Genomic DNA, 25,087 nt, shown 5'->3' with positions numbered 1-25,087 from the left:
TCCACTGCTGTAATCTTCAAGAAATATTTGAACATGCCGTGTCTCAACAACAGCTGCAAAGCCGAGACACCACCGAGGACGAGCACCTGTCATGTCACTCCTGCATCAGTGAAAAATGACTGGGTTGAAAGTTGCATGTGGACTAATGTCGGTGTCCCAAGCTGCTGCAGGGTGAAATTTCATGGAACTAGTTTTTGTGTGGACACGTGTTCAGAGTGTGCTAGTGTGGAGGCAACAATTTATTTTGGGCGTTTGACATTAAAGCTCACCCTTTGCAATGGCAGCAGCCCCTGGAAAGCGCCACAGCGCCGGGGTCTAAGCAGAACTCTTTGTTCGTCGTCTCTACACGGTGTGTCCAGGCTGAGATTTAATCATGGACTCCGTTCGTATCAGGCCCTGACCAGCACCAAACTAGGTGAGTGACCACGCGCTGTTTTCTTTAATGCTTTCCTGTATGTGAGCACGCGAGAAGGTCAAACAGTTAACATGTTTGGGACGATAAGCGAGATAATTAAATTATTCAAAGTCAAAACAGTAATGTTGCATAATAAAGACTGAACTCGTCTTTCACCAGGCTAATGAGGTATTTAGGCTAAAAAGTACATGTCTACTTGGAATGTTCTTGGATTGCTGAAACATGCATAAAAATATTAAATTCCTTAAACATGATTGAAGTTGCTTTCCAGTTATCAATGCAGCCCGTTTAGATGTATTTACTCAAGTAGCTACACGTTTATAACAAGCACTTTATAAATTAAAACACTAAATAGTATAACTATCTTTCTACAAATGCGGGCATTCAAAATCTGCAAAACCCCGGGTCAAGCCACCCGCCGCTTGAAAAATGATGCGCGTCTATACAATGATTTACTGCTTCATGTGCCTGTTATTAAATATGAAATGGAAAATACAATAAAGAATGTATTACAAAAATTGTAATAGTCCTCTACATTTTAAGATGGTTTTACTGTAAAGTTTTTGACAAAATAAAATTTTAATTCTGCTTAAATTGTAAAGAGACACTCTGAAAATTAAGTTTCACTTTTTATTTTTATTAAATTTTATTTAAAAAAAAAAAACTTTTAACAGGTGACACGAAACTTTCAATAGTTTCTTGTTCCTCATGTCCCTGACTAGTCCTGGGAATGTTCAGCAGATTTTACTGTGTAGTTTTTTCTTGTCACTTGTCACAGATTTTTCAAAATAAAATAAACAAAATGACTAAAATATCAATATCTTTACCTTTAATTATCTAAAAAACTATAAACTAAAATCTGCTGAAAATTCACAGGACTACAGACAGGGACATGGGGAATAAGAATCCATTGAAAGTTTCTTGTCACCTATCACAATTTGGAAAAATAAAATATTAACTAGAGAAAATAAAAAAATAAAAACCAAACATTTATATAATGTTTTTAAAGAACATTTTCCTGGAACATTCTGGGAACTTCCCGCTAAAAACTTTATACATAGTGTTCTAACAATGTTGCTACTTAACATTTAAAGAAGGTTATCGCCAAACGTTTTAAAAAGGTTATTGCCTACATTTTCAGAAGGTTACAACCAAACGTTTCAGAAGGTTACAACCAAACGTTTTTAGAAGGTTACAACCAAACGTTTTCAGAAGGTTACAACCAAACGTTTTCAGAAGGTTACAGAAGATTACAACCAAACGTTTCAGAAGGTTACAACCAAACGTTTCAGAAGGTTACAACCAAACGTTTTCAAAATGTTATCGCCAAACGTTTTCCGAAAGTTATCCCCAAATGTTTATAGAACGTTTTTAAAGAACCTTTCCTGGAACATTCTAGGAACTTAAGGAAAACTTCCAGCTAAAAACGTTTAAAGAACATTCATTGTTACGTGCCGTAGTTTTGTTTGTGTTTTCTCTCTCTCCTGTGTGTGCTCCCCAGGTGTTGCTCCTCAGCCTCAGAGTGCCCAGCGTCACCTGTGGCTAAGTGGGTCGTTGGACTGCATGTGTCTTTGACAAGAAATTGAGTGTGATCCTTCTGTGGAAGGAATTGTGTTCTGATTAAGGCCTTATTGTTCATATCTTGAGTGTTAGTCTTGAATTGGCTTCTCTTTTGTTTTGTGTTTTTTAGAAGAAGCTTGTTTTGTGTTGCACATTTTGATTTAGTTTGTTAATAAATCATTTTAAACTTTGCTTATATTTAGTTCCTATTTCTTTTCCCTGGGTTTTAATTTATTGTTACTCCTCTCATCCCCTAGCCATCTTGGGGGACGTAACAATTTGGGGTCCAAAATACTTAGGAATTGTTGTAGGCTTAGTTTGTTTGTATATTGTATCACTTGTGAATATAATGGTAAGTTGTTTGGGATGCATTTTGTCTAGCCTTTAGTGTGTAAAAGCTTCCTCAGTTTAGTTAGGGGAGTGACCAGCTGGGCTGTTTCAGTCCTTCCTTCGGCCACTCATTTTTTGTTTTGCCTTTCTTATTTTCGGGGCAAATCCTGGGTGGGGAGTACGTTCCCTGGTGGGGGTAGGCATTTCAAGGCTTCGGCCATTGATGCAGCCTTTAAATTCAACTCGAGCCCGGCAGGTCCCAGAAGACAGTTAGATAAGTTTGTGTTAGGCAGGTTCTGAGGAAGTTATGTTTGTGTGTTGGCTAGTTGTGTTTTGGAATCTAGTGTTTGGGATCCGGCAACAAATTTACCTGGTTCACTATTGCGGTGAGTGTAACCCAGTTTGTTTGTTTTGTTAAGAAATTTAGCAGTGGCTTATAGGGATAAGACATTGGTAGCTGCTAGTGTTTTGTAATTTCCTACAGTGTAGCAACAATGTCTTCAGTTTTTTCTGCTTGTCCGTGTTCCTCTTTGGATTCTGAAATACATTTTGATGTTACTGAACATATTTCTCTTGTTCCTGTTTTTGAAGAGTCTGAAGTTGAGTCTGTCTTTGTTGTGTTTGAACGCATTGCCACAGTTTTGCTTTGGCCTAAGGATGTGTGGACCATGTTGCTACAGAGTAAATTAAAAGGTAAGGCCCTGGAAGTTTACTCTTGTTTGTCAATTGAGGACACCCTTGATTATGAAAAGGTTAAGGATGCCATTTTGAGTGCGTATGAGCTTGTACCTGAAGCCTTTCGACAGCGCTTCCTTAACCTGAAGAAGGCTCCCCACCAGATTTTTATTGAGTTTGCCACGGAGAAGAGGAAACTCTTTGCCCGATGGTGCAGCCTCAGAGTGCCCAGCATCACCTGTGGCTAAGTGGGTCGTTGGACTGCATGTGTCTTTGACAAGAAATTGAGTGTGATCCTTCTGTGGAAGGAATTTTGTTCCGATTAAGGCCTTATTGTTCATATCTTGAGTGTTAGTTTTGAATTGGCTTCTCTTTTGTTTTGTGTTTTTTAGAAGAAGCTTTTTTTTTATGTTGCACATTTTGATTTAGTTTGTTAATAAATTATTTTAAATTTTGCTTATATTTAGTTCCTATTTCTTTTCCCTGGGTTTTAATTTATTGTTACTCCCCTCATCCCCTAGCCATCTTGGGGAACGTAACATTTATACATAATGTTCTAACAATGTTGCTACTTAACATTTAAAGAAAGTTATCGCCAAATGTTTTCAGAACGTTGTCGCCAAACGTATTTAGAACGTTATCACCAAACGTATTAAGAACATTATCGCCAAATGTTTTCAGAACGTTGTCGCCAAACGTATTTAGAACGTTATCACCAAACGTATTAAGAACATTATCGCCAAATGTTTTCAGAACGTTATCAACAAATGTCTTCAGAACGTTTTCAGATTGTTATCGCCAAATGTTTTGAGAAGGTTATCCCCAAATGTTTTTAGAACGTTTTCGCCGAATGTTTTCAGAATGTTACCGCCAAACGTTTTCAGAAGGTTACCACTAAACGTTTTCAGAACGCTACCGCTAAACGTTTTCAGAACGTTATCGCCAAATGTTTTCAGAAGGTTACCGCCAAACGTTTTCAGAACGTTATCCCAGAATGTTTTCAGAAGGTTACCGCCAAAGTTTTCAGAAGGTTACCACTAAACGTTTTCAGAACGCTACCGCTAAACGTTTTCAGAACGTTATCGCCAAATGTTTTCAGAAGGTTACCGCCATATGTTTTCCGAACGTTATCCTCAAATGTTTTCGCCAAACGTTTTCAGAATGTTATCGCCAAACGTATTCAGAACGTTATCGCCAAACGTATTTAGAACGTTATCGGCAAATGTCTTCAGAATGTTATCGCCGAACGTTTTCAGAACGTTATTGCAAAATGTTTTCAGAACGTTATCGCCAAACGTTTTTAGAACGTTATCGCCAATGCAATTTGAGCAGACTTTACCTTTTAACTTTAATCTCAAAAACTATACAGTAAAATCTTCAGGACTACAACCAGAGACATGAGGAACAAGAATCCATTGAAAGTTTCTTGTCACCAGTCACAGATTTTTCAAAATAAAATAATCAAAATTACTATAATATTAAAGTGTCTCAATGCAATTTTAGCAGAACTTACCTTTAATTATCTCAAAAACTATACTGTAAAATCTGCCAAAATCTTAGGGCCACAGCAAGGGACATGAGGAACAATAATTCAGTGAAAGTTTCTTGTCTTAACATTATGTTTTTTTCTGTCAGCCGTTAATTATTGATGGTATCTTTGCTGAAATAAGTGGCCGCATTCATTCTTTTTGGGCACTCCAAGCACCTGTACCGTAAACCTCCAGTATGCATACGCATCATTTTTCAAGCGGCGGCTGGCTTGGCTGGGGTTTTGCAAAAGACGGCTCACTTGACTGCAGTCTTTCTACATAAGTCTACTTCACTACTTGCAGAGGATAATGTTCTTTTACTGAACATATTTTTATATCTAATTTAGAAGAAATAACTGTTGCGTTGAGTTTAACAAATTATGTTTCTAAAACTTGATGTACTGTTATAGATTAATCAACATAATATGAATTTGTTAATTCCAAAGGTTTCCTTTGTCCATACAGTAGTTAAAAAAACAAAGGAAAACAATGCAACATTAACAATAATACAAGTATGAGAAAAGCAGCATATCTGCTCAAATGAGAAGCTGGAACAAGCATATAAACTCCTCAAAAAAAGTTTGGAAACCTTATTTCTGTCAATTATTTCGCCCCTTTAATAATACTAATTGGTGTATGTTGTTTTGGTAATTGTGTATTTTATATGGTTGGAAAGCCTGATTAGTCACCTTTATAACGAGGTATAGCTTGTAAGGATCTTGCATTCGTGGAATGAGCAACACAGCTAAACATGTGGGTATCGCCCAAAACAAATTTGCCAAAATCTCCTGCAAAGTTCTTCTGTTGGTATTCACTCCTGTTTTGGCATATTTCTTTTGGGCGCTATCCGACGATATAAAAATACAACACCAATTAGTATTATTAAAGAGGCAAAATAAGTGACCAAATTAACGTTTCCAAACTTTTTTTGAGGAGTTTATTTGGAATGCCTTTAAATATTCAACATTAAATGTGATTTAATCACTCATCAACATAGTTGCAGATTATCTTGAATTAGTTTATCTCAATGGTCATATTATATCATCTCAATAGTTGAGCTTCACCTGCCACAATATTGTGAATGCAGCAGCAATGATGGTTAAGCACATCATATAAACATACTGGTGAACTGTTCCTGTCAGATATTCTGTTGTGACCTGAGCGGAGAAGTGTTGAGCAGCCTCGGAGGTGAAGCAGCATCACGACCATTCATCATGACCAAAGAGGAGGAGATCCCTGACTGGGTGGGAGCCAAGGAATTTTATGACAAGTATGAGCCCAAGGAGATTCTGGGAAGGTATGTATAAAATGGTCTACAGTGGGGGTTCATGTATACAAAGTAGTAGCTCTTATTTATTTATTGATCTTGTCTGATGATAAAAAAAAAAACTCCTCCTGCTTTCTTTAAACAGTCAGATGCATCAGTCTTTCTCATTTTCTGATAGGAAAATGTAAAAACAAAATATAACAAAAAAAAACATGTTTCTGCAGGATGCAGTTTGGTTCACTTGGTGTGATACCTATCCCACAGCAGCAGTGTTAGGCATTAAGAATAACTACAAAGAATTGATCAATCTTTATGCTGATGGTCTTATTCATTTATACTTGATTTCAGTTTGTTTCATAACCAGTTTAAAACTCCTTACAGGGGGCGCTGGTGGCGCAGTGGTTAGTGCGCGTGCCCCATGTATAGAGGCTGTAGTCCTCCAAGCTGGCGGCCTCTCTCCCCTCTCTCTATCTCTATCTCTCTCCCTGATTTCCAACTCTATCCACTGTCCTGTCTCTCGAATAAGGGCACAAAAAGCCAAAAAATAAATCTTAAATAAAAAAAAAAAACCTTACAAGAGCTTTAAGGAAAACCGTGAGAGGTCACACCTAGTAGAAATGTGTGGCTCACAATAATGAGAGGAAAATGTTGTTGCTGTTTTTTTCTGGAGTATTTCCACATTTTTTGAAAACACACTTACTCTCTTTCTTGCTCAGATTTTGATGTCAGAATGGTGTCATTCTTCTTCACTTCAAATATGATAGTACAGTAAGGAAGTGTTTAGCGTAGCATAGCATAAAGACTGGAAACAAGGGAAACGGATAGTCTCAGACCAAAGTCGATTGGTTTTGCTTGTCCATCAAAGGACAAAAATTTGGGGCATCGGCTTGCTTAGCCTTTTAGGTTGTGCGCCACCTAGTTTGTCTTCCACCCCCTGGCTCCTCACCAGCAAGGCAATCTGCACTTTCCTTCCCTACTCCACTGTCCTCTCAAATAATGGCATAGAACCCCAAAGTAAATCTTTAAAAAACTAAAACTAAAACAAATTTGGTTAATTTGTTTCATTTAGACAAAATCAGGCTAGTTCTCCTATGTCTAGTGTCTACAGTGCTTGTGCTGAGCCAATAGGTTGCAGACTGCAGCTTCATATTCAACAGACAGACATGTCAGAGGAGACATTTTTATTATCTTAACTCTCTTCAAGAAAGTACACTGTCCCTCTCAGGAGGAGTCGTACATGTATCGTACCTCTTGCCCAGGCAGCTTTGGTTAGCATGACTAAAAAACACCTCTGTTTCAATGTATGACCCAGAAAGACAAGATTTTATTGAACAGCAGAACACATTAGATGTAGTTTTGATCATTTTAAAAATGTATTCTGAGTGCATACTGTAAAAAGCAAGCAGACTGGTTTCCCTGAATTTTCCAAAAAGCCCCCAAAAGAACTATTTTCTCATTATTATTCCCCACCATGCGTCCCATGGTGGAGCTGTTATGTAAGCACATAGTGTCCGAAGAGTTCACGCTCATTAACTCCAGCGTGTTTTGGACAAAAGTTTAGTGTTAAGAGCTGCCCAGGATTGGACGGCACACTGTTAGTATTATGTAACTTCACTCCCTTTCTCACATGCAGGTCATGAGGTCACCGGATGTGGACAATGTGCTTAGCTGATGTAGTACATGGCACATGGTGTGGTCAGCCTCACAAACAGTGGACAGAGAAACTGTGTGGCATACTTTTAAATGGATGACTGATTACAAAATTAAACTGCTGAGTAGTTTTCAATAAAGTTGATCACAAGCTCTACTTGTTGTTGAAATGCCAGACCGACGCACACAAACATGTTTTCTTTGAACCCAGCTATGCAAACACAAACCTGAGGAAATAAGTAAACTGACAAAGCTGTAGATAACAAATCTGCTGTGTTTCTCTTCCTCAGGGGAGTAAGCAGTGTGGTGCGCCGCTGCGTCCACAAGCAGACGTCTCAGGAGTATGCAGTGAAGATCATCGACATCACCCCGTCAGACAAGATGACTTCGCAGGAGATCGAGGAGATCAGAGAGGCGACGGTGAAGGAGATCGACATCCTCAAGAAAGTGTGTGGACAGGACAACATCAGTAAGCAATCGACAGAGGCTGATGACAAATGTTTGTGTCTGCTCTCAAGTGATCCACTTTTCAAGTCTGATAATATTATAAATAAACTCAAATTTCTCTCTCTTCTCCAGTACAGCTCAAAGACTGCTATGAGTCCAAAGCCTTCTACTTCCTAATTTTCGACCTGTAAGTGTCAAATCACAAGTTTCTCCGTTTTTAATATTGTTGATAGAAAAATTATATTTGTGTCATTTACCTTCATCCAGGATGAGGAGGGGTGAACTTTTCGACTATCTCACAGAGAAAGTGACTCTGAGTGAGAAGGAAACCAGGTAAGTGAGCTTTTTATTTCACGTTTGAAATATTTGCTATAACGTAAAAGAGACTGAATAATCTGAATTTTTAAGTGACCTGAATATCTGTGTTGGTTTAAGAAAGATCATGCGAGCACTGCTGGAGGTGGTCCAGTTTCTTCATGGCCAGAACATCGTCCATCGGGACCTGAAGCCTGAGAACATCCTCTTAGACGACGACATGAACATTAAACTCACCGACTTTGGTTTCGCTGTGCAAATCAAGCCAGGACAGAAGCTCAAAGGTCTGTGAAAACATCATTACAGTGTTTAAGGGAATTTCATATAATGATGATCTGAACGTGACCCACATGGCAGTTCATCTTTACCAGAGATTTACTGACATGAATGCAACGGAAACATGAAGTGTCCTGTCTTCAAGACGTGAACTATGTTTACAACCTGATGTGAAGCTGCTACAGCAGCTGCTGCTGCTGGTGAGCAGAGGCTTCTAAGAAAGGTTACGGTGCAATAGGAGACTCTGTTCTATTTGCTGCAGTCGCAGAAACTCGGAGGACATTGACCTTTCAAGTAGACTTCTCAAAAAGCATCATATTATTAGCATAAGGAACTGGCACTGTGAATGTTTGTCAGAATGTGTACTCATAATACTGTTTGACATGTAAATAAGGGATGTGTATGCAAGGTTATTTAAATCACTAGGTAAATGGTATTATTGACACTCTTTATAGATATAAGTTGCACAAGTACTACAGTTCTAGTGTTCAAGGGGGATAAATGTTTGATTGTCTCAGTTAAGGAGGTCATGTTTTCTGCGTCCTTGGTTTGTCTGCAATTAGGATAACTGACAAGCTGACATGTTCAATTTATGAAAAACATGGACTTGGTCCAACCCTTCCATTTCAAATCATGTTTGGTTTTAATAATTTGCTATAGGACTTTTGCTTTTATTAGAATGACAGAAAATCCTTACCTTATGCAATATAATTTTTTATGTATTTATATCTCATGATTGCCTCATCCTCTTTAGACAAACATTAGAAACCCTTTGTGTTTTACATTTTCGGCATGTTTCTACTAGACAACAATTGGTGAAACATAAAGTATTGTAAATGTGGGTACTTTGAGTCATAAGTTTGTTGTGTGTATTGCAGAAGTGTGCGGGACTCCAGGTTACCTCGCTCCTGAGATCATTGAGTGCTCCATGGATGGAGGGCACCAAGGATACGGCACTGCTGTAGATATGTGAGTGTGCAGAGTTAATGATGTATAATTAATGTAATCATGTGTTATCTAAATATTCCAAAGTTTGTGATCAGGATAGTTGGTGTAGATATTGTTGGCACACTTGGTAAGTCTAGTTTCTTCTGCTTGGTGCCTGCAGATGGAGCTCAGGGGTGATCATGTACACGCTACTTGCAGGCTCTCCGCCCTTCTGGCACAGGAAACAGATGCTGATGCTGCGGATGATCCTGGCTGGGAAGTATGACTTCTCTTCTCCAGAGTGGGAGGACCGCTCGGACACTGTGAAAGATTTGGTGGGCTTTTTTTTTAGGTTTTTTTTAAAACTGAAGCAATAATCTGATTGGGTTATGGGAATCTAAATATTTGAATGCTCACAGAGCTTGTCCCTGCCTTATGTATTAATAACGTTTTAAAATCGCTTGTATCAACAAGTACACAACATGTGAGGTTGCAGGTTTTAATCACACAACGATGAACTAAACTGAGTTTTTCCTCAGATCTCTCGGATGCTGGAGGTGGACCCGAGGCAGCGATACACAGTCACCGACGTTCTCAACCACTCGTTCTTCTCGCAGTATGTGGTGGATGAAGTGCGACAGTTCACTCCATACAGGCGCTTCAAGGTGAGATATTAAAGCCTTTTTCAGAGACTAAATACCTTTGATTCTCAGTGACTGTATATAGATATGCACACAGCTTACCATTAATATTTTATTTGTATTCCTATCTCTCAATGTGTCTGTTACAAAATGTCATTAAGACAGATAAATACAAGTTAAATTTGACTGAGAGATGGCACCCAAATGTTACATTGTGCTTCATAACACCAGCAGGAAATTTCTCTTAAATTATAAACCTCCAACATGCCAGATGTACAAATCATGACATTTAGACTGTATCTTCCTATATTAACTTAATTATATTTGCTTATGTATTACTCAGTTTTAGCTGTTATATCTTTGTTAAATACGACTTAAAGTAAAAACACGTGTGTAAGAGTCCACACACTCGAAGCTGCTACAAATCACATTTAATTCAAGGAAGCACCACGTGACCATTTGGGCCCTAGCCTTTCATCAGTGTCAGATATTCCCTTAGTTCTCTGCCACACCAGTGAAGCTTTCCCCAACTTTCCTCCATCAGGTCATCTGCATGACTGTGCTCGCCACGATGAGAATCTACTGCAACTATCGCCGAGCAAAGCCCGTCACCAAGGAGGTGATCAAGAGTGACCCGTACGCCGTCAAGCCCATCCGCAAGCTCATCGACGCGTGTGCGTTCAAGATCTATGGCCACTGGGTCAAGAAGGGACAAACTCAGAACAGAGCAGCACTTTTTGAGAACACTCCCAAAGCCATCCTGCTGTCCATGGCCGCCGAGGCAGATGAACCCATACACCACATCTGGTAATGAGCATTTAATACTCAGGACACATCTGTTGCAGCGTCAGGAGGACTTTGAACTGGTTAAAAATAACCTACTGCTACAAGACCTTCCAGTCTGTTGTTCAATAGTGTGAGCATTTTTTGCTCTAAACTGTTGAAATGCAGCATTGGCTGTTACACTGGGATTGATTTGTCCTAAAGATTATAGGAGTGTGGATAACAAGACTTCAGCAATACTGCTGTTGTTCTACACTACAGGCTTACTGTGCCAAATGAAGATTTAAATAACTAGTTGAATAGCATTTCAGAGAATACATTTGCACATGTCCCCAGGCACTTAGTCTTTAATTTCTGTTGAATAGAACAATGACATGTTGACACAAACGCATGTCGCACCCAAAGCAAAACTTGTTTTAGATTCCAGGAATAGAACCTGTGTACTTGAACTGCAATGAGTTACACGTGTACTGTGTGGCTCTTTGATCATTATGCAGCATGAACTCAACTGAACCCCAGGGAAAATTTTAGGATGATAGCACTTTAAAAATGTTGGCCGTGGATTATTTATTAAAACATTCAAGTTAAAAATCAAAGTCTTGTCATGATAATGTTTCAACTTTTGGTGTCCTTTTGCATCTTTGTTCAAAACCTTGACTCTGGTATAGGAAACAAATTCACAAGACCCATTGTTAACAAAGTTACACTTTATTTTAACAGAAGAGTGAGGAGCATTTTACATTAATCCATAAAAAAAAACAGAGGTTTTTTTTAAGCAAAATTTCACAGATACAGTCTTATATTTCTCAGATGCATTATTGTCAACCTTACCACTCATGAAGGACTCACTTTCTCATGTTTGTGGTTGTCCTGCAGGATTTAAGAAACAGGAGGGGAATCAATACAAAGAACAAAAAAAAGAGGCAGAGCACAAGAGCAGCATTTTAAAATGTATCTTTGTACTCATTTCTACACAGTCTGATGAGGCTGAGGGAAGCACTCATCCAGTCATTAAGCAGAAGTGAGACGATGCTTTTGCATGGTGTCTGACTGTATCCATCACAGACCAGCTGGAACAGAATTCGTCCATGCGCTGGTGGTTATTTATTTTAGTGCCAGATAAAAAAAAAAAAAAGATTGAGTGTGTACAAACATACCATCCATCAGCCTTTCTCCACATGCTGGAGGTGATTTGTTGCAGCTGTTAACAACTGGAAGCATGACAGATGCTGCAACAACAAAAACAACACGAAAGAGGCAATGAGATTAATTATTGTACTGGTGTAATATGTTGTTGAGATGTGGAACTTAAAAAGAATTTTGTGAATGGGACAGACCAGCATCAGTTTCAAAAGCTTCACATGTGAAAAACCCTGAACAGAATTGCTGATTTACTTAAAAAAAAAAAGAAAACGGGCTGCAGTCACATTCAAAGTTAGACATGTTTCTGTATCCACTTAGACTTAAGGATGAGGCACATCACTAGCGCTCTCATCCTGTTGTTGAGTCAGTGTGTATTGTCTATTATGTAGCATGGTGTCTGACTGCATTTACCACTTCAAGAGTAATACAGAATTCTGCCATGCATTCAAAGAAAACATTTGTGACTGGGCATGATGTTGAAAACGTCCAGTGTGTTACTGATGCCTTCCGATGCAAAAATGAGGAGAAGCTGTCCCTGCTTACCTCCACCGCATGGTAGCCCATGTGTTTCAGGGTGGCAGAGTCTCCATCCAGTCAGCTCTTCCCCCTGCTATTTATCCACTAAAACAATCACAAAACACAACAGAAAACACAAGTCAACACCACTGTGAACACAATCCATTTCTTTTAAATCAACCTGAGCAACACTTCCAACAACCTCGCATACCACTACTAACTATTTGAGCTTAATATCAAACTAAAACAAACTTGCACGAATCACAAAATGTAACATTAAGAATAAACTATTATTTCAGGTACATTTTACAAACCAAAATAACTCATTTTAACAACACGTCGACTTCAGGCGTGGCCTCCTCCACGTGCAGCACATGTCTTCAATATCCTCACAGGCCTAAAAAAAAAAAAAAAAAAAAACTCACCCACAAAAGGTGTGTACATTTAGAGTCATTCCAGCTAGCTATTACCTGTAATTAGTGGTTGCCTTCGTTGCCTGGCCGAGCAAGTACGACATTTACTTTTCAAAAAGCTCAATGCAACGTTAAAACTCTCCGCCGACTTGAATGTGGAGCAACCTAATTTGCAGGGTTTTTTAACTAATTAAAACACTTCCGCATTCCGTGTTCTTCTCCGTCTCCTTTTTTTGTGTTCAGGTTTGCGCGCATTGCCACCACCCTCTGGTCTGGAGTGTACACTGCATGACTTATAGGATTATTCAGAGTATAATTCTTTGTAGGTTGCCTTTTTTCAGTTTTGATTTTTTTGGCATTTGAATCATTCGAATACATTTTTTTTTTCAAAAGCAAGCTGTGCAATGCTGCATCTAAATACACTTAAAAACAATTAGTGACCAAGGTTGCATGCACATGATAAAAAAAAAAAAAAGAGGCAGTCCTGGGGCTCCAATTGGCTACACCCTACACTCATATGAGTACAATTCTACAATTCACTTAGCAGACGCTTTTTATCCAAAGAGACGTACATCAGAGCGTAAGTACAACACAAGCAAGGATCTAGAAAAAAAGGGAACAATGTCAGTAAGAGCAAACGATCAGCTTTGAGTCCGATTGGACACACAGGTGCTGACAGGCATTGCACAGAGGCAAAGCACAACATTGACGGCATTTCTTTAGAGCTCTAATCAGTATAGAAACCATCTTATAAGTCATCGTTATCAAACAAAAACCATCGTCACAACCATCATCATCATCATCAGTAATATCGAGACCATCATCATTAAGGTATTCATGAAAGAGCTGGGTCTTTAGCTTTTTCTTAAAGGTGCAAAGGGACTCTGCAGATCGAATGGAGTTTGGAAGTACATTCCACCACCGGGGGGCGACAGAGGAGATGTGAGCAGTAACTGGGAGCCAGTGTAAGGAGATGAACAGCGGAGTGACATGAGTAAGCTTTACTTGTGGATCATAAAATAAGAAACCAAGTACTAATGCTTATACTTAGTAACTATAATTAACTGCAAAGTATTATATTAATCATGTGACCTTAATTCTTGTCATTGTTTACATCCAACATCAGGCCTGCGTTGACTGGCTGATCAAATAACGCTCACAGAGCACTGAAACCTAGACACCCTGCTCATTGTTGCCTCAGCTGCCAAAATACTAACTGCATTGCGTGGGAAATAACAAACTAGACATGGAACACCTATCTCTTCATTTCTGTGCAGCCTCTGAACTCTGACAACCTCAAAATGTACATTTAGAAAGAAAAATCGACTAATTCTCAATCCTCAGAAGATATGCCAGCAACCAGGATTGTTTTTACGATACGTTAAGTGCAGTGAAGGGGGAACTTCATTACGAGGGCTTTTGCAGAATCGCAACGTGTAAAGGTCAAGTGATTAAGTGTTTTAGAGGCTGCAGCTACCAACCATTGTGCTACAGATCTGTATTTACTCTCTTACACTGTTATGCCCCGCCTCAGCTCTGATGAGGAAAGGAGGCGATAAAGAATTTAGGACAGACTCTTGTACAACTCGGCTAGACACTCTCTAACCAAAGAATCAGCAAAGCAAAAGAAGCTACACCAAATAAAGGCTGAAAGGCAACAACCATTTTTGGAAAGGCCTGCAGGACACCAGCACCTGAATTTAACCATCCCCAACAATCTGCAGATTTATTGACCCTGGATGTGTATTACTGTATAGTTTCGTAAGCTGACATTCAAACCACTTCCTCCAAGCCAGTTCCTCCAACACCCACTTCTTCACCAAAAGGGCCATTTTCAGAGTCAGAAACAATCCCTGTGGAATAATATTTAATCAATGTCTCTCTACCTCTCTCTCTCTCTCTCTATATATATATATATATAGGCCTAGCAGTTATAATAGCCTATGTATTTATGTAGGCCTATGTGTGCACACAATAGGTTTTTTCTTATAGGTTTTTTCCAATAGTATGTAGGTATATTTTGCAACCTAAAAGCAAAGTCAAAATCCGCTGCAGTGTTTCACATTTTCTTTCTAAACACTTAGAGGTCTGTCTACCCCTCAGCAGGAACCCATTCAACTAACTCTTTCAAAGTCAAGTCTGGATCAACTGTATGAAGAGTCAACACCATTAATTAGAGATTAAACTTCTCCTTTAATGTCCTTTTTTTTTCTATACAGAAACATAAGGAGGACATAAATGAATCTTATGAACACTCTGCGGTGCTCTCAGTGTAGATCGCTATTAGCCATTCATTCGCTGTACAGTTTATGTCGTCATGGAATCGAGCCAGCGGGTAGTGGGCGGTCCTTCACCTGCTTCGCTCTGATTGGTCCATCGCCCAGTGCTTCTTCTCTTTGGCGAACCCATTGAGTGGTCGGCTAATGCTGAAGCTGCTAGTAGTGCCTTATCAACGCTGCCCACACCAGTAAGTACCAAAGCTTAACTTGTAACACTTTTTGTTTGTTGGTTTGACAAACGGCATTAGCCCACACTTTCCGCCGATTAATCCCTCACGGTCGAAGTTAAAACAGAGGCTCCAGAAGCGCTTGATTCATGCGAATGTGACCCGAAAAGGACAGGTAAATAATAAATATAAAATAACATCTCTCTCTTTTTTTTTGGACGATTATTTTCCGAACGTGGTGTAACATTTTTTAATTTTATTTACACTGTCGCTTGCCACCGTGAGACACACAGAGAGAGCGAACAAGAAGCAGCTCGTTTGTCCGAGTTTCATTGTCTTCATGTGTGTTTTTCACTCTTCCTCGCCATCCTCTGCTCTCTGTAGTGTGTGCCTGCTGCGGGGTGACGCAATACGTGCAGAGGATGTCTGTATGGGCCTCTTACAGTAGGCTATATGTTAGATTTATGTAACGCTTTTGTGTCTTACGAGCGGCCCGGGACACGTGTTTATTTTGAGTAGCGCCTGGTTGATGCAGAAATATTTGCACATAGGTCTTTCATTCAACGGATCTATTTGCTGCTTCACTGGGTAGAAGACATCCACTGCATGCAGGGCTTAGTGGCACAATGGTATCATGCAAGCTGCTGGGCAAAAAATCAAACACCTCACATTTAAGCAGCAAATACAGCATTAGATTTATCCTCGGTTGACTTTCTAAACAAATGACAATCCCTTGACAATGCAAAGTTTTCTGTCACACTTGTAATTCACAGGGAACTACTTCTTGACAGTCTCATTACAAAGTTTTTTTTTTTTTTTTTGTCTTTGCAGCACGATGTCTTCACTTTCACAGACAAAGGAACTCTTCAGGAGAGCAGACGCTGTCTGCTTCGATGTGGACAGCACAGTTATCAAAGAAGAAGGCATCGATGAACTTGCCAAATTTTGTGGTGTGGGGGATGCAGTCACTGAAATGTATGTGTATTAAAGAACAAATATGTTTGAAATATTAAGACACAGAAATCGATTAACTTTAATTATTCATTCTCATAAAATATCAATCAAAAATATTTTTTTTGCTTTCACATTTCAGGACACGCAAAGCCATGGGTGGCTCCATGACGTTTAAAACTGCACTTACGGAGCGTCTCTCCATCATCCGATGCTCCAGAGAACAAGTGAACAAACTTATTACAGACCACCCACCTCAGCTGACTCCAGGTATTAGGTGAGTGATGTTCAGCAAGTGTCCCCAAATCAGCCTCAATATGGGAGGACTGGCATGCAAATGGTACACAACCATCGGATACGGCTATATGCTTTTGAATTAAAGCCATTTAAGAATAGAAACATACAAAAGACTTCACCCATTAAAAGTAAGTGTTTTAAACGTGTGTGTATCTTCATCCAGGGAGCTCGTGGAGCGTTTACACCAGTGCAACATAAAGGTGTTTCTCATCTCAGGCGGCTTCCGCTGCATTGTTGAACATGTGGCCACTCAGCTAAGCATTCCTCTACATCACGTCTACGCCAACCGGCTCAAGTTCTACTTCAACGGTAAGTACTGGAGGCTGTTTACGACTTCTCTCTGCTTTCACAAGCGGAGCATCAAATCGTACCTTCATCCTAATCTTTAATTAGATTCATATTTGTGTATTATTTTCAGGAGAGTATGCTGGTTTTGATGAGAGTCAGCCCACAGCTGAGAGTGGTGGAAAAGGGAGGGTCATCAGCATGCTGAAGGAGCAATACGGCTTGAAGACCGTAGTGATGATTGGAGATGGAGCCACTGATCTAGAGGCCTGTCCTCCTGCGGTGAGTGTTAACACAGGGTGTCTTATAATGGAGCTTAATGTGTGCTTGTTGGAAAGTTCGTTCAAATGGATTATTGAAAACACTGTTACTCATATTTGGTGCTATAGTGTGATAACAGTGTGATCTTTCCGTCCCTCAGAGTGCATTCATTGGATTTGGAGGAAACGTCATCAGGCCGCAAGTTAAAGAGAGGTCTTTGTGGTACGTCACAAGTTTTGGGGAGCTGCTAAAGGAGCTTGAAAAGATCTAAGATGCTACAATAGTGTTTTCCTAACCCTTTTTTACTATTCTTGCACCAGAGGAGGTGCCTCTGGGTTTAACTTGGTGCACTTTTTTTCCCTTTTCACTCTGCATAGATTTCTACAATGACTGAAAATGTCAACTCTAGCCAGACGCATTTTACCTTCAAGGGGATGTTAACTGTTGATTTTTATAGTAGTAGACACTAAACAAAACACACTGTCTGTGTGGGGTTTAAGAAATATTATTTTTGATGTTTCTGCACTTTTTAAGTCTTTTGACAAACTTACACAATTCCTTAATGTTACGGCAAGTGCAATGAGTGATCGAGATGTTTCAATTCAGTATGAATGCTAAGAGCTGTAACCAGACATGTCAATGAGTGTGTTAAGAACATCAGAATAAAAAAAAATAATGTTATCCAAGTTGCTGTTTGAACTCTTTTAATTGTTTGTAACTTTCTTGTCCTTCCCTTACTGTACTCCATGAACTGAGGGGGAAAAACGATATACATGCTTCCTTTTGACAACTCTGATTATTCAATATACAGCAGCACAAGTTGGTGCTAGATTCACTCAGCCACTCGTAGACAACATTTCCAGAGCTTCTGATGCAATGGTCATACTCCTTTTAAAACATGTTGAATAAAAACCGTCTTTAAAATCAGGCATGTCGTCTTCACAAGACTAAAAGTAGAAGCCACAGACATGAACACAGCACCATGAAACATCAACATTATCGAACAGGACACAGAGAAAGAGCCAGAAAAAAAACCCCACAACTGAAAGGTGTAGTTTGCAACAAAAAAAGGAAAGATCTATTAGAATCAAATCTGAAATTTTGAGATTTACATTCCACACCATTTCAGACTTAATAATAGTTTTATTATATATAGAGGCTTTCTCTCATCACTCAGAAATAACATGGCTTTTCTTTTAGTTGCGAAACTCAGTACACGTTTAACTTTTTTTTTTCTCCAAATTGACATTAAATAAATAAATAGCTCATGCACTGTGCAGTGAACCTCAGTAACTCTTTCCTCACGCCACTCAGCTGCTCGTCTTTTCAAGTAACTTTGGTTGATTATGAACTTATGTGAGAGCTTTGGAAGGCCAAATTTTAATGTGGCACGAGACGTCAGCAGTAACGACCATCAGGAGGTTTCATTTTGCCAAATTAACTCATCCTGCTCCAGAACCAGGATAATAAAAGAAGCTGTGTCTTTAGTCGCGTGGAGTTTTTTTTTAACCTTATATATATATCTTTATGGTAGAAATAGAAGCCTCTTGTCTGAGTGGCATCTTGAAGTCATAAAACAAGAACAGAGAACTGATGTTTGTTGTCAGCGCTGAAAGGAGGCTGAAACCATGATAGTGAGGCTCTTGATGTACGTATCCATTATGATGCCTGCGGACTTCTTCCTTTTACTGCAGTGGAGAAGCTTTTGTGGGGATCATGATCCTGGAGTCCATGTGCTGAATGAGGGGAACTGTAGAAAAGGGAATAACAATGTTAGAGCTGCTTTTACACCTGTTGATACAGAGCTCCCAAGGTGACTTAAAGCTAAACATTCCTCTAAAAAATAAATAAATAACACTGGCAGAAAAGCCTTTAAAAAGTTGACCTTTTTGAGAGCAGAGAAGTTTAATGACCAAAAGTGTTCACTTCGCTTACCTGTGTAATACACCACCTCGTCCCAGCCTTCCTGCTGCCAGGCTCCGTTCCTTGTGTCTTCTCTAGACTGAAGGTCTTTGTAAGCTGTAGGTAATCAAACATAAAGCGTTACTTTTAAAAGATGAAGTCACTGCATCATGAAATTTGTCATTATCAAATTTTAAGTTGAATTAATCTGGTTTCTTTTTTTTAAAAAACTACAGAAAAATGAAGTTCTAAGAACTGCCACAGCATACAATGTGTGTGATAGCTCCTGGAGAGTATTTGAGGTGAGATCACCTTTGAAAAATGGTAATGATTCATTTTAAAGCACAATCTGACAAATTAACAATTGAAGCAGGTATGAACCAAAATGAAATGTGTTGTGTCCCAGTGATTAATTTGAGCCAAATATTCAGGCTCCTTTGGTGTCAAACCATTCTAAGGAACTCCTCATGTTCACCGGCTTGTCATTAAACAACATCCTAAACAACTATGTCAGCTGGAACAGTATTCAGTTACAGCTATAGTAGTATATGCTGCTGCTAAAAATGTAGATGAGAGCAGTGAAACTGGCAACAAAAAACTAAGTTAAATGCTTTGTAGAGCTAAGAGGAAAATGTAGGTGATTACTTTGACAGGGTTCTTTACTGCAAGTAAGGCTCCATGTTAAAAGTACACTTTTCATGTAAAGAGCAACGTGATCATTTGTATACAAATATCAGTAAGTGCAGCATTAAGTCCAATAGAACTACAGGAATGTGTCTGTTGTAATTGCCTAGATTAAGGGGAAGACTTTAATAGGTAACAGAAGTTGAACACTCTGGTAACAAACCCACATGTTTTTAGATAGTGGAGTCAGCAATGTTTGCATTGCAAAAGACTTAAAAAATAATTATCAAGCCTTTGATTGATTTTCTGAGGAACAACTGATTTGTGCACTACTACAGTTATCTACATAGTGACACTGTCAGCATGTGAGCGTACCCCAGAGGTGATGAACCATATAGAGGTTGCCGATCTGCGAGAAAAACCCTCCCACTGCTTCTCTGTTGTGCTGCCGGTACCCGATGGCCCGAGCCCTGTGGACAAGAAAAAACTTCAGTCACAACGCAGGCCAAAGAACACCAAGGCTTCATCTGGAAAAACAAGACCAGGCATGCACAGGCAAGACACTTGATCAGAGTTCAAATAAGGATTTCAACATAATCTTTGACTTGATTTTAATATTTGAAATTTAATCCTGACTGTTTTTTTATTTTTATGGAATCAGTCTGTTCTTGTGATGTTGTCTAGAGTAGATGGCTATCTGAATACTTTACTGCAGCATCACATCTAACACTAGCCACATTATTGTGAAAGGATTGGACTTGTGTGAGTTTAATGCTTTAAATCTGTCACGTTTTCCCCAAAAGAAAACATGAACCCATCCAGAGCATATTCACTGTATGGAAACTAAACTCAAAGGTTTCAATTCTTCATGTTTTTGTTACTTGAAGAAGATATTTTTTTTGTCTTCGGCCTTCAATAATTGTATGAAATCGCCTTAAAATTGCTTGGCTGGTATTATCTGGATGACTAAAGAGGTTTGCTCAGTCAAAGGCTGTTTAACAAACATAAGAAAGAAGAGTAGTTAAAGGAATATTTACTTTGACCGAGAGCAAACTTAAAATCCAATTTGTTTTTGGCTTCAGATGTCAAGTCGGCTTTATTAGAAGGCATGGATGGTTTTAAGTTGTATCTACGTATAAAATCATGCAGCAGTGGCGGGAACGACTGGAAAAAGACGAGCAGACATTGTAGCAACATTTCTTCATCTGCCTTCATCTGTGTGTAGGGTTCAAGACTTATTGTGGAATGTAATCTGGTGGATTTAGCAACAAGAAAATAATGTAAACTAGGCAGACAAGTACAGAAACAGATCACTGAAAAAAAACCTTTTCCCTTTAAATCAATTGCAATCAACTGCATTCCACAAACTGATACACTTTGACCTGTTGGCTCTGTCCTCTTCGGGGCTTATTTCACTATAAACTAGTAAGTGCACACATCTGTAGTGTGCTTAATATTCCTGATGAATTTGAGCCTTGACTTGAGAGTGTGACAGTGCAGCTCTGAAGTAGAGCCTCTCTGAGGAATAGATCTTATTAACAAAGGCCCGATGAGGAAGGTTTCATGTAGTTCAACAATTCTTTAAGTACTGTTCAGTGAATCAAATGACTGCAGGCTGCCTTACCAGTAATTACCCCACTCGATCATGGTCCCTGGCTAGAAGAAAGAAAAGAGAAACACCTTCATTACAGTCAAGCACCTATAACATTCTTGAATACAGATTTATATCACACGTTCTATCCAAGGCAAACACTTTAAAACAAAATAAATGCTCAAGATGCAGCGCAGGTATTCTGTCGTTAAGGAGATAAGCTGCAATAAGAGCTACATCTGAAGCTTCTTCAATCATTTTCTGGTGCTTAAAACAACAAATGCCCTGCTGTTTGTATCTCAGTCTGTGATGAAGGATAATAGCCTGCATTCATCACAGGAAACACTGATCCAGAGACAGTTTCCTCTGTCAGATTAGAAAGACAACTTTAATCTGCAGGAGCTGATGTGTATTGAGGATGTAGAGCTTTCAATTTAACTACCGATCCTGATGAAATCAGACAACCCTGGATTTCCAATTAAGTCCAAAAAAAAAGATCCAGACTGTTTGCATAGTGATGAGAAAATATAGCACAAACATGACTGAGCAGGACTCTCATCCTGACTTATATCACATTACATGTCTATGTAGACAACCTCTTTGAGGTCGGAGGTCATTTAAAGGTCACAGATTCAAAACATGTGACTGCAAGTTGCGTGTTACATTCTGTACAGACTATAAAGTTATTTATACATTTTAGTGTTTATACAAAAGTGATTTTTGGCTGACGTTAAAAACATGCTTACATTGTTGGTAAAAGTGTTGTTTAAGTTGGAAAACGTAAAGGCCATGACGGGCATTAGATTCAATCATTTTCACACCTTCAGAAATCAACAGCAGCACTGATGGCTCATCGTTACAAGCTCTGCTTCACGACTCACCCTGAGCTGGTAGGACCTGAGTTCGTAGATGTTGGGACCCTCTCGAGGTACGGGCTCGTTCCAGAAGCTGAACTCCAGCAGGAGCTGATTCCTGCGAGACATCAGCATCTTACTGCGCTCCTTCCTGTACTCTGTGAATTCCTGCCAACAGACGGACACCAATCAATACTCTTTGCTTCGACAGATGGCTGAACTCGGTTATTAGCACACTAAACTGATGTTGGAAAAAAAGTGTCCCTGAGCACCATTAATCCCTCTTTTATCAGTGCACTGTGTGTGTGTGTGTGTGTGTGTGTGTGTGTGTGTGTGTGTGTGTGTGTGTGTGTGTGTGTGTGTGTGTCTGAAATGGTCCCTACCTGGTTCTGCTTGAGCTTGTTCATCACTTCTGTGAGAGCTGGGTATCCACCTCGGTAGCGCCAAAGATGAACTGTGAAGAATGTATCGTTGATCAGGCAAACTGCATTAAGCTAAATTAATAGAAATCAGGGTAATTAAATGTTGAGATAAACTATTTAACGATTACACAACTCTTACACCTTTTTAGGGAGGGTTGGACTTTGGTCAAGTTAACAAGCCCTGCCCTTTTACTGATGACCGTAAGCAGGTAAGGCTTGTGAAATTCAGAGGAACTGATCCTAAGTCTTTACTGCTTATATCAGACTTAATGGTTGAGTATATTAGCTGATGTGATTTAGAGCCAATAATTCTATACTGGACAACAACAAAAATGCAACATAATGTATTTGTGAAATAAAGAAGAAGAAAAAAAGAAGAGACCTTTACAAACAGAAAAGCTCATATATGAAGAGGATAGCACGGACACAATAATGACAATGACATGATAGCACGTTTTCTCTACAGTATTTAGACATCTTAAATCTAGTTTAGCAACCCTACCAGCCTGGTCTTGTTCTCCATACCAGGTATTCCAGGTGCCCACGAGCTCACAGGGGTAGTACTTATCAGCATGGATGGAGGGCAAAAGATCTTCACTGTGAATGAATGAGGAACACCAAGCTCAAACAAATGCTGAAAATACAGCGTCACTACTGGCACATCTGATACAATGAAATGTCCTTCTGGTCAAATTTACAGTCAAATGCCAAAATGTGTTTCAAATGTAAATAACAATTATGTTTTCTGGCCATGTGTCGTCTCTGCAATGTTGCAAGTCTCAATTTAGCGCCTCACTACGAGCACTCATCTTAGGCATGAGCAAGGTTCGCCCCGTGAAGGACCAAAGTCATGCCAGCACATCAATCACTTCACAGAAATAGACTACACTGATTTATTTTTACCCAACACTGCACAAAAGTATGTTATATGGTGCTGGCTTCACACTACCACTGCTGACATATAATTGTGTACATGCAAGTTAAAACAGTTTGCACAAGTTACTGACGAACTCACTTGAGTTTGTTGTAAGCATCCAGGCACTCTGGCTTGACATTATGGACTGAAAGGAAAGTCAGATATAACACATGAACAAATAACAATCTCATTATATCTTTAGGTCAAATGGTTAAATTCAATGCAATAATATTGTGAGGTAAACTTACACTGAATTTTGTACAGATTGCTTTCCTCATTTTTGGTCAGTAGAGTGGAGTGTGCATCTTTCCTGGGATCAACTTTCCTCACAAACAGTGACTTAAACCAGCTGTCCTGTCTGTTGTTGCTGCTCGATGTGGCAAACCCCCTGCAAACACGGAATAATCTCAATTTAAACCCTTTCCTAATCTTACATCCTAATGCATGTTAAGATTGCATTCATATAAGACAGGCATCTTTCACATGAGGAGAAATTTCATTCGAGAAAAAATAATCAGTCAGGTTTGCAGCTTTTTCTTTGAAGAGGACTGCAAGAGTACTTGATTCAAAATACCGACTGGGTCAGCACCTTTAATATGCACACTGTCACGACAAAGATTATGGAATACAACAGGGTTATCTACCAGGACCACCTCCTATTGAAGTCATGAAGATATTCACACATTTCTCAGTGAAATATCAAATTGACCTTGAACATTTAAGATGCTGAATTACAAAAACGAGAGAAACCTGTATTCCTCCCCCCTTCACTTTTAGATACACACAGCATTAACCTGTTATATTCCTTGATTTACAGAGTTAATGTGTAGCTTGCTTTAATGAGAGTACAACCTGAAGGCCACTGAGGACTGGCTAGCAGTGAACGGGCTAGCTCGCCCGAGCTCATCGTCGCCACTTCAGAAACACACCGGAACAAATGAACCAGCAGCAAACTACAAACACTACAGACATGAGCACAGTGCATACATGGTGATGTCTGCCCCACCTGCTCCATAAGACGAGCTGTCCGGCCGACTGGGCCCTGCTTTTAGCCCGACCCAGACCACCGCTGACTCTGTGAAGGACTCCAGTCGCCATCTTCAATGGTGCTAAATGACAACAGGCGCTGTTACCGCATCTGACCAGCAGGTGGCAGCGCTGACTTGTAACAACGATCAGGGCGCGCAGTCAGCAAAAGGACCAAAGAAGGAGAACAGGGAAGTTTTTTTTTCTATCAACCTATCTATCTTTTTTACTAAGTACTTTAGTATTCACAAGTGTATATTGTAGATATTTGTAAGAGAGAGAAATATATATATTTTTGGAAGATATAATGTAAATTATATAAAACAAAGGGAAAAAATAGGAAATTGACCCTTGTAGGCTACTTCTTAAAAGCACTTTTCACAACATGCACTTTGACAAAAGCAAACATGTGTGTTTGGATTATCATTATGTGTCCAAGTGTAAACTGTGAAAATCTCACGGTTGTGGCTGTGCATTACTGATATCCTTGTTTTGATCAGGTTTTTAAAGTTTTCTGGTTCTGTTTTACACATAAAAAAAATCTGGAGATCCTAACTGTGTTTCATCTCAGTTTAATGTGTATTAATATGTTCCTGGAAAAACTATTATTCTCTGGCATGTGTGC

General features: G+C 39.3%; 3 protein-coding genes, 1 long non-coding RNA gene and 2 other non-coding genes across 8 annotated transcripts; 2 read left to right on the top strand and 4 right to left on the bottom strand.

The window, feature by feature from the left end:
* The first annotated feature begins 144 nt into the window (after window positions 1-144).
* Window positions 145-11,411, top strand: phkg1a (phosphorylase kinase, gamma 1a (muscle)). Of its 2 annotated transcripts, none has more exons than XM_020639365.3 (10): window positions 145-415; window positions 5,652-5,806; window positions 7,717-7,895; window positions 8,006-8,060; window positions 8,141-8,206; window positions 8,309-8,472; window positions 9,343-9,433; window positions 9,573-9,726; window positions 9,931-10,056; window positions 10,577-11,411. In XM_020639365.3, exons 2-10 carry the CDS (start codon window positions 5,724-5,726, stop codon window positions 10,841-10,843), a joined length of 1,185 nt encoding a protein of 394 aa, XP_020495021.1. In that variant the 5' UTR covers window positions 145-415; window positions 5,652-5,723; the 3' UTR covers window positions 10,844-11,411. The 2 variants fall into 2 exon arrangements, with proteins under 2 accessions (XP_020495021.1, XP_029134181.1); XM_029278348.2 differs by lacking the exon at window positions 145-415 and adding an exon at window positions 2,870-2,998.
* A 101-nt stretch (window positions 11,412-11,512) lies between these two features.
* LOC109988045 (uncharacterized) lies at window positions 11,513-13,118 on the bottom strand. Its single transcript, XR_002278132.3, has 3 exons — window positions 12,502-13,118; window positions 11,973-12,044; window positions 11,513-11,685 (listed from the first exon to the last, which is right to left on the bottom strand). It is a non-coding gene; the product is annotated as an uncharacterized lncRNA (long non-coding RNA).
* Window positions 11,771-11,907, bottom strand: LOC114918489 (small nucleolar RNA SNORA15). Its single transcript, XR_003808823.1, has one exon. It is a non-coding gene; the product is annotated as a small nucleolar RNA SNORA15 (small nucleolar RNA).
* On the bottom strand, window positions 12,326-12,401 carry LOC114920509 (small nucleolar RNA SNORA15). The gene has a single exon (XR_003808824.1). It is a non-coding gene; the product is annotated as a small nucleolar RNA SNORA15 (small nucleolar RNA).
* A 2,080-nt stretch (window positions 13,119-15,198) lies between the features above and the next one.
* Window positions 15,199-17,813, top strand: psph (phosphoserine phosphatase). Of its 2 annotated transcripts, none has more exons than XM_020639339.2 (6): window positions 15,199-15,354; window positions 16,165-16,308; window positions 16,427-16,561; window positions 16,745-16,890; window positions 17,000-17,148; window positions 17,288-17,813. In XM_020639339.2, exons 1-6 carry the CDS (start codon window positions 15,311-15,313, stop codon window positions 17,396-17,398), a joined length of 729 nt encoding a protein of 242 aa, XP_020494995.1. In that variant the 5' UTR covers window positions 15,199-15,310; the 3' UTR covers window positions 17,399-17,813. The 2 variants fall into 2 exon arrangements, with proteins under 2 accessions (XP_020494995.1, XP_020494996.1); XM_020639340.2 differs by lacking the exon at window positions 15,199-15,354 and adding an exon at window positions 15,361-15,508.
* Window position 17,814: 1 nt separating this feature from the next.
* On the bottom strand, window positions 17,815-24,590 carry LOC109988019 (protein NipSnap homolog 2). The gene is made up of 10 exons (XM_020639338.3): window positions 24,443-24,590; window positions 23,685-23,824; window positions 23,536-23,581; window positions 23,023-23,117; window positions 22,482-22,552; window positions 22,126-22,266; window positions 21,278-21,309; window positions 20,029-20,123; window positions 19,063-19,146; window positions 17,815-18,877 (listed from the first exon to the last, which is right to left on the bottom strand). Exons 1-10 carry the CDS (start codon window positions 24,532-24,534, stop codon window positions 18,813-18,815), a joined length of 861 nt encoding a protein of 286 aa, XP_020494994.1. The 5' UTR covers window positions 24,535-24,590; the 3' UTR covers window positions 17,815-18,812.
* Between the last annotated feature and the right edge of the window lie 497 nt (window positions 24,591-25,087).

Source organism: Labrus bergylta, chromosome 11 (genome assembly GCF_963930695.1).
Source record: "Labrus bergylta chromosome 11, fLabBer1.1, whole genome shotgun sequence".
NCBI lineage: Eukaryota > Metazoa > Chordata > Actinopteri > Labriformes > Labridae > Labrus > Labrus bergylta.
The sequence above is the reverse complement of the archived record's forward strand: the minus strand, read 5'-3'. Positions and strand labels throughout refer to the sequence as shown.

Coding starts and splice junctions, on each gene's coding strand:
- psph (XM_020639339.2), top strand. CDS start 15,311: ATGCTGAAGCTGCTAGTAGTGCCTTATCAACGCTGCCCACACCA. Junction 16,562..16,744: donor CAGCTGACTCCAGGTATTAG/GTGAGTGATGTT, acceptor ATCTTCATCCAG/GGAGCTCGTGGAGCGTTTAC. Junction 17,149..17,287: donor TAGAGGCCTGTCCTCCTGCG/GTGAGTGTTAAC, acceptor TCCGTCCCTCAG/AGTGCATTCATTGGATTTGG.
- LOC109988019 (XM_020639338.3), bottom strand. CDS start 24,534: ATGGCGACTGGAGTCCTTCACAGAGTCAGCGGTGGTCTGGGTCGGGCT. Junction 23,582..23,684: donor CAATCTGTACAAAATTCAGT/GTAAGTTTACCT, acceptor CTTTCCTTTCAG/TCCATAATGTCAAGCCAGAG. Junction 18,878..19,062: donor CGAGGTGGTGTATTACACAG/GTAAGCGAAGTG, acceptor CCTTTTCTACAG/TTCCCCTCATTCAGCACATG.
- phkg1a (XM_020639365.3), top strand. CDS start 5,724: ATGACCAAAGAGGAGGAGATCCCTGACTGGGTGGGAGCCAAGGAATTT. Junction 7,896..8,005: donor GTGTGGACAGGACAACATCA/GTAAGCAATCGA, acceptor TCTCTTCTCCAG/TACAGCTCAAAGACTGCTAT. Junction 9,434..9,572: donor TACGGCACTGCTGTAGATAT/GTGAGTGTGCAG, acceptor TGGTGCCTGCAG/ATGGAGCTCAGGGGTGATCA.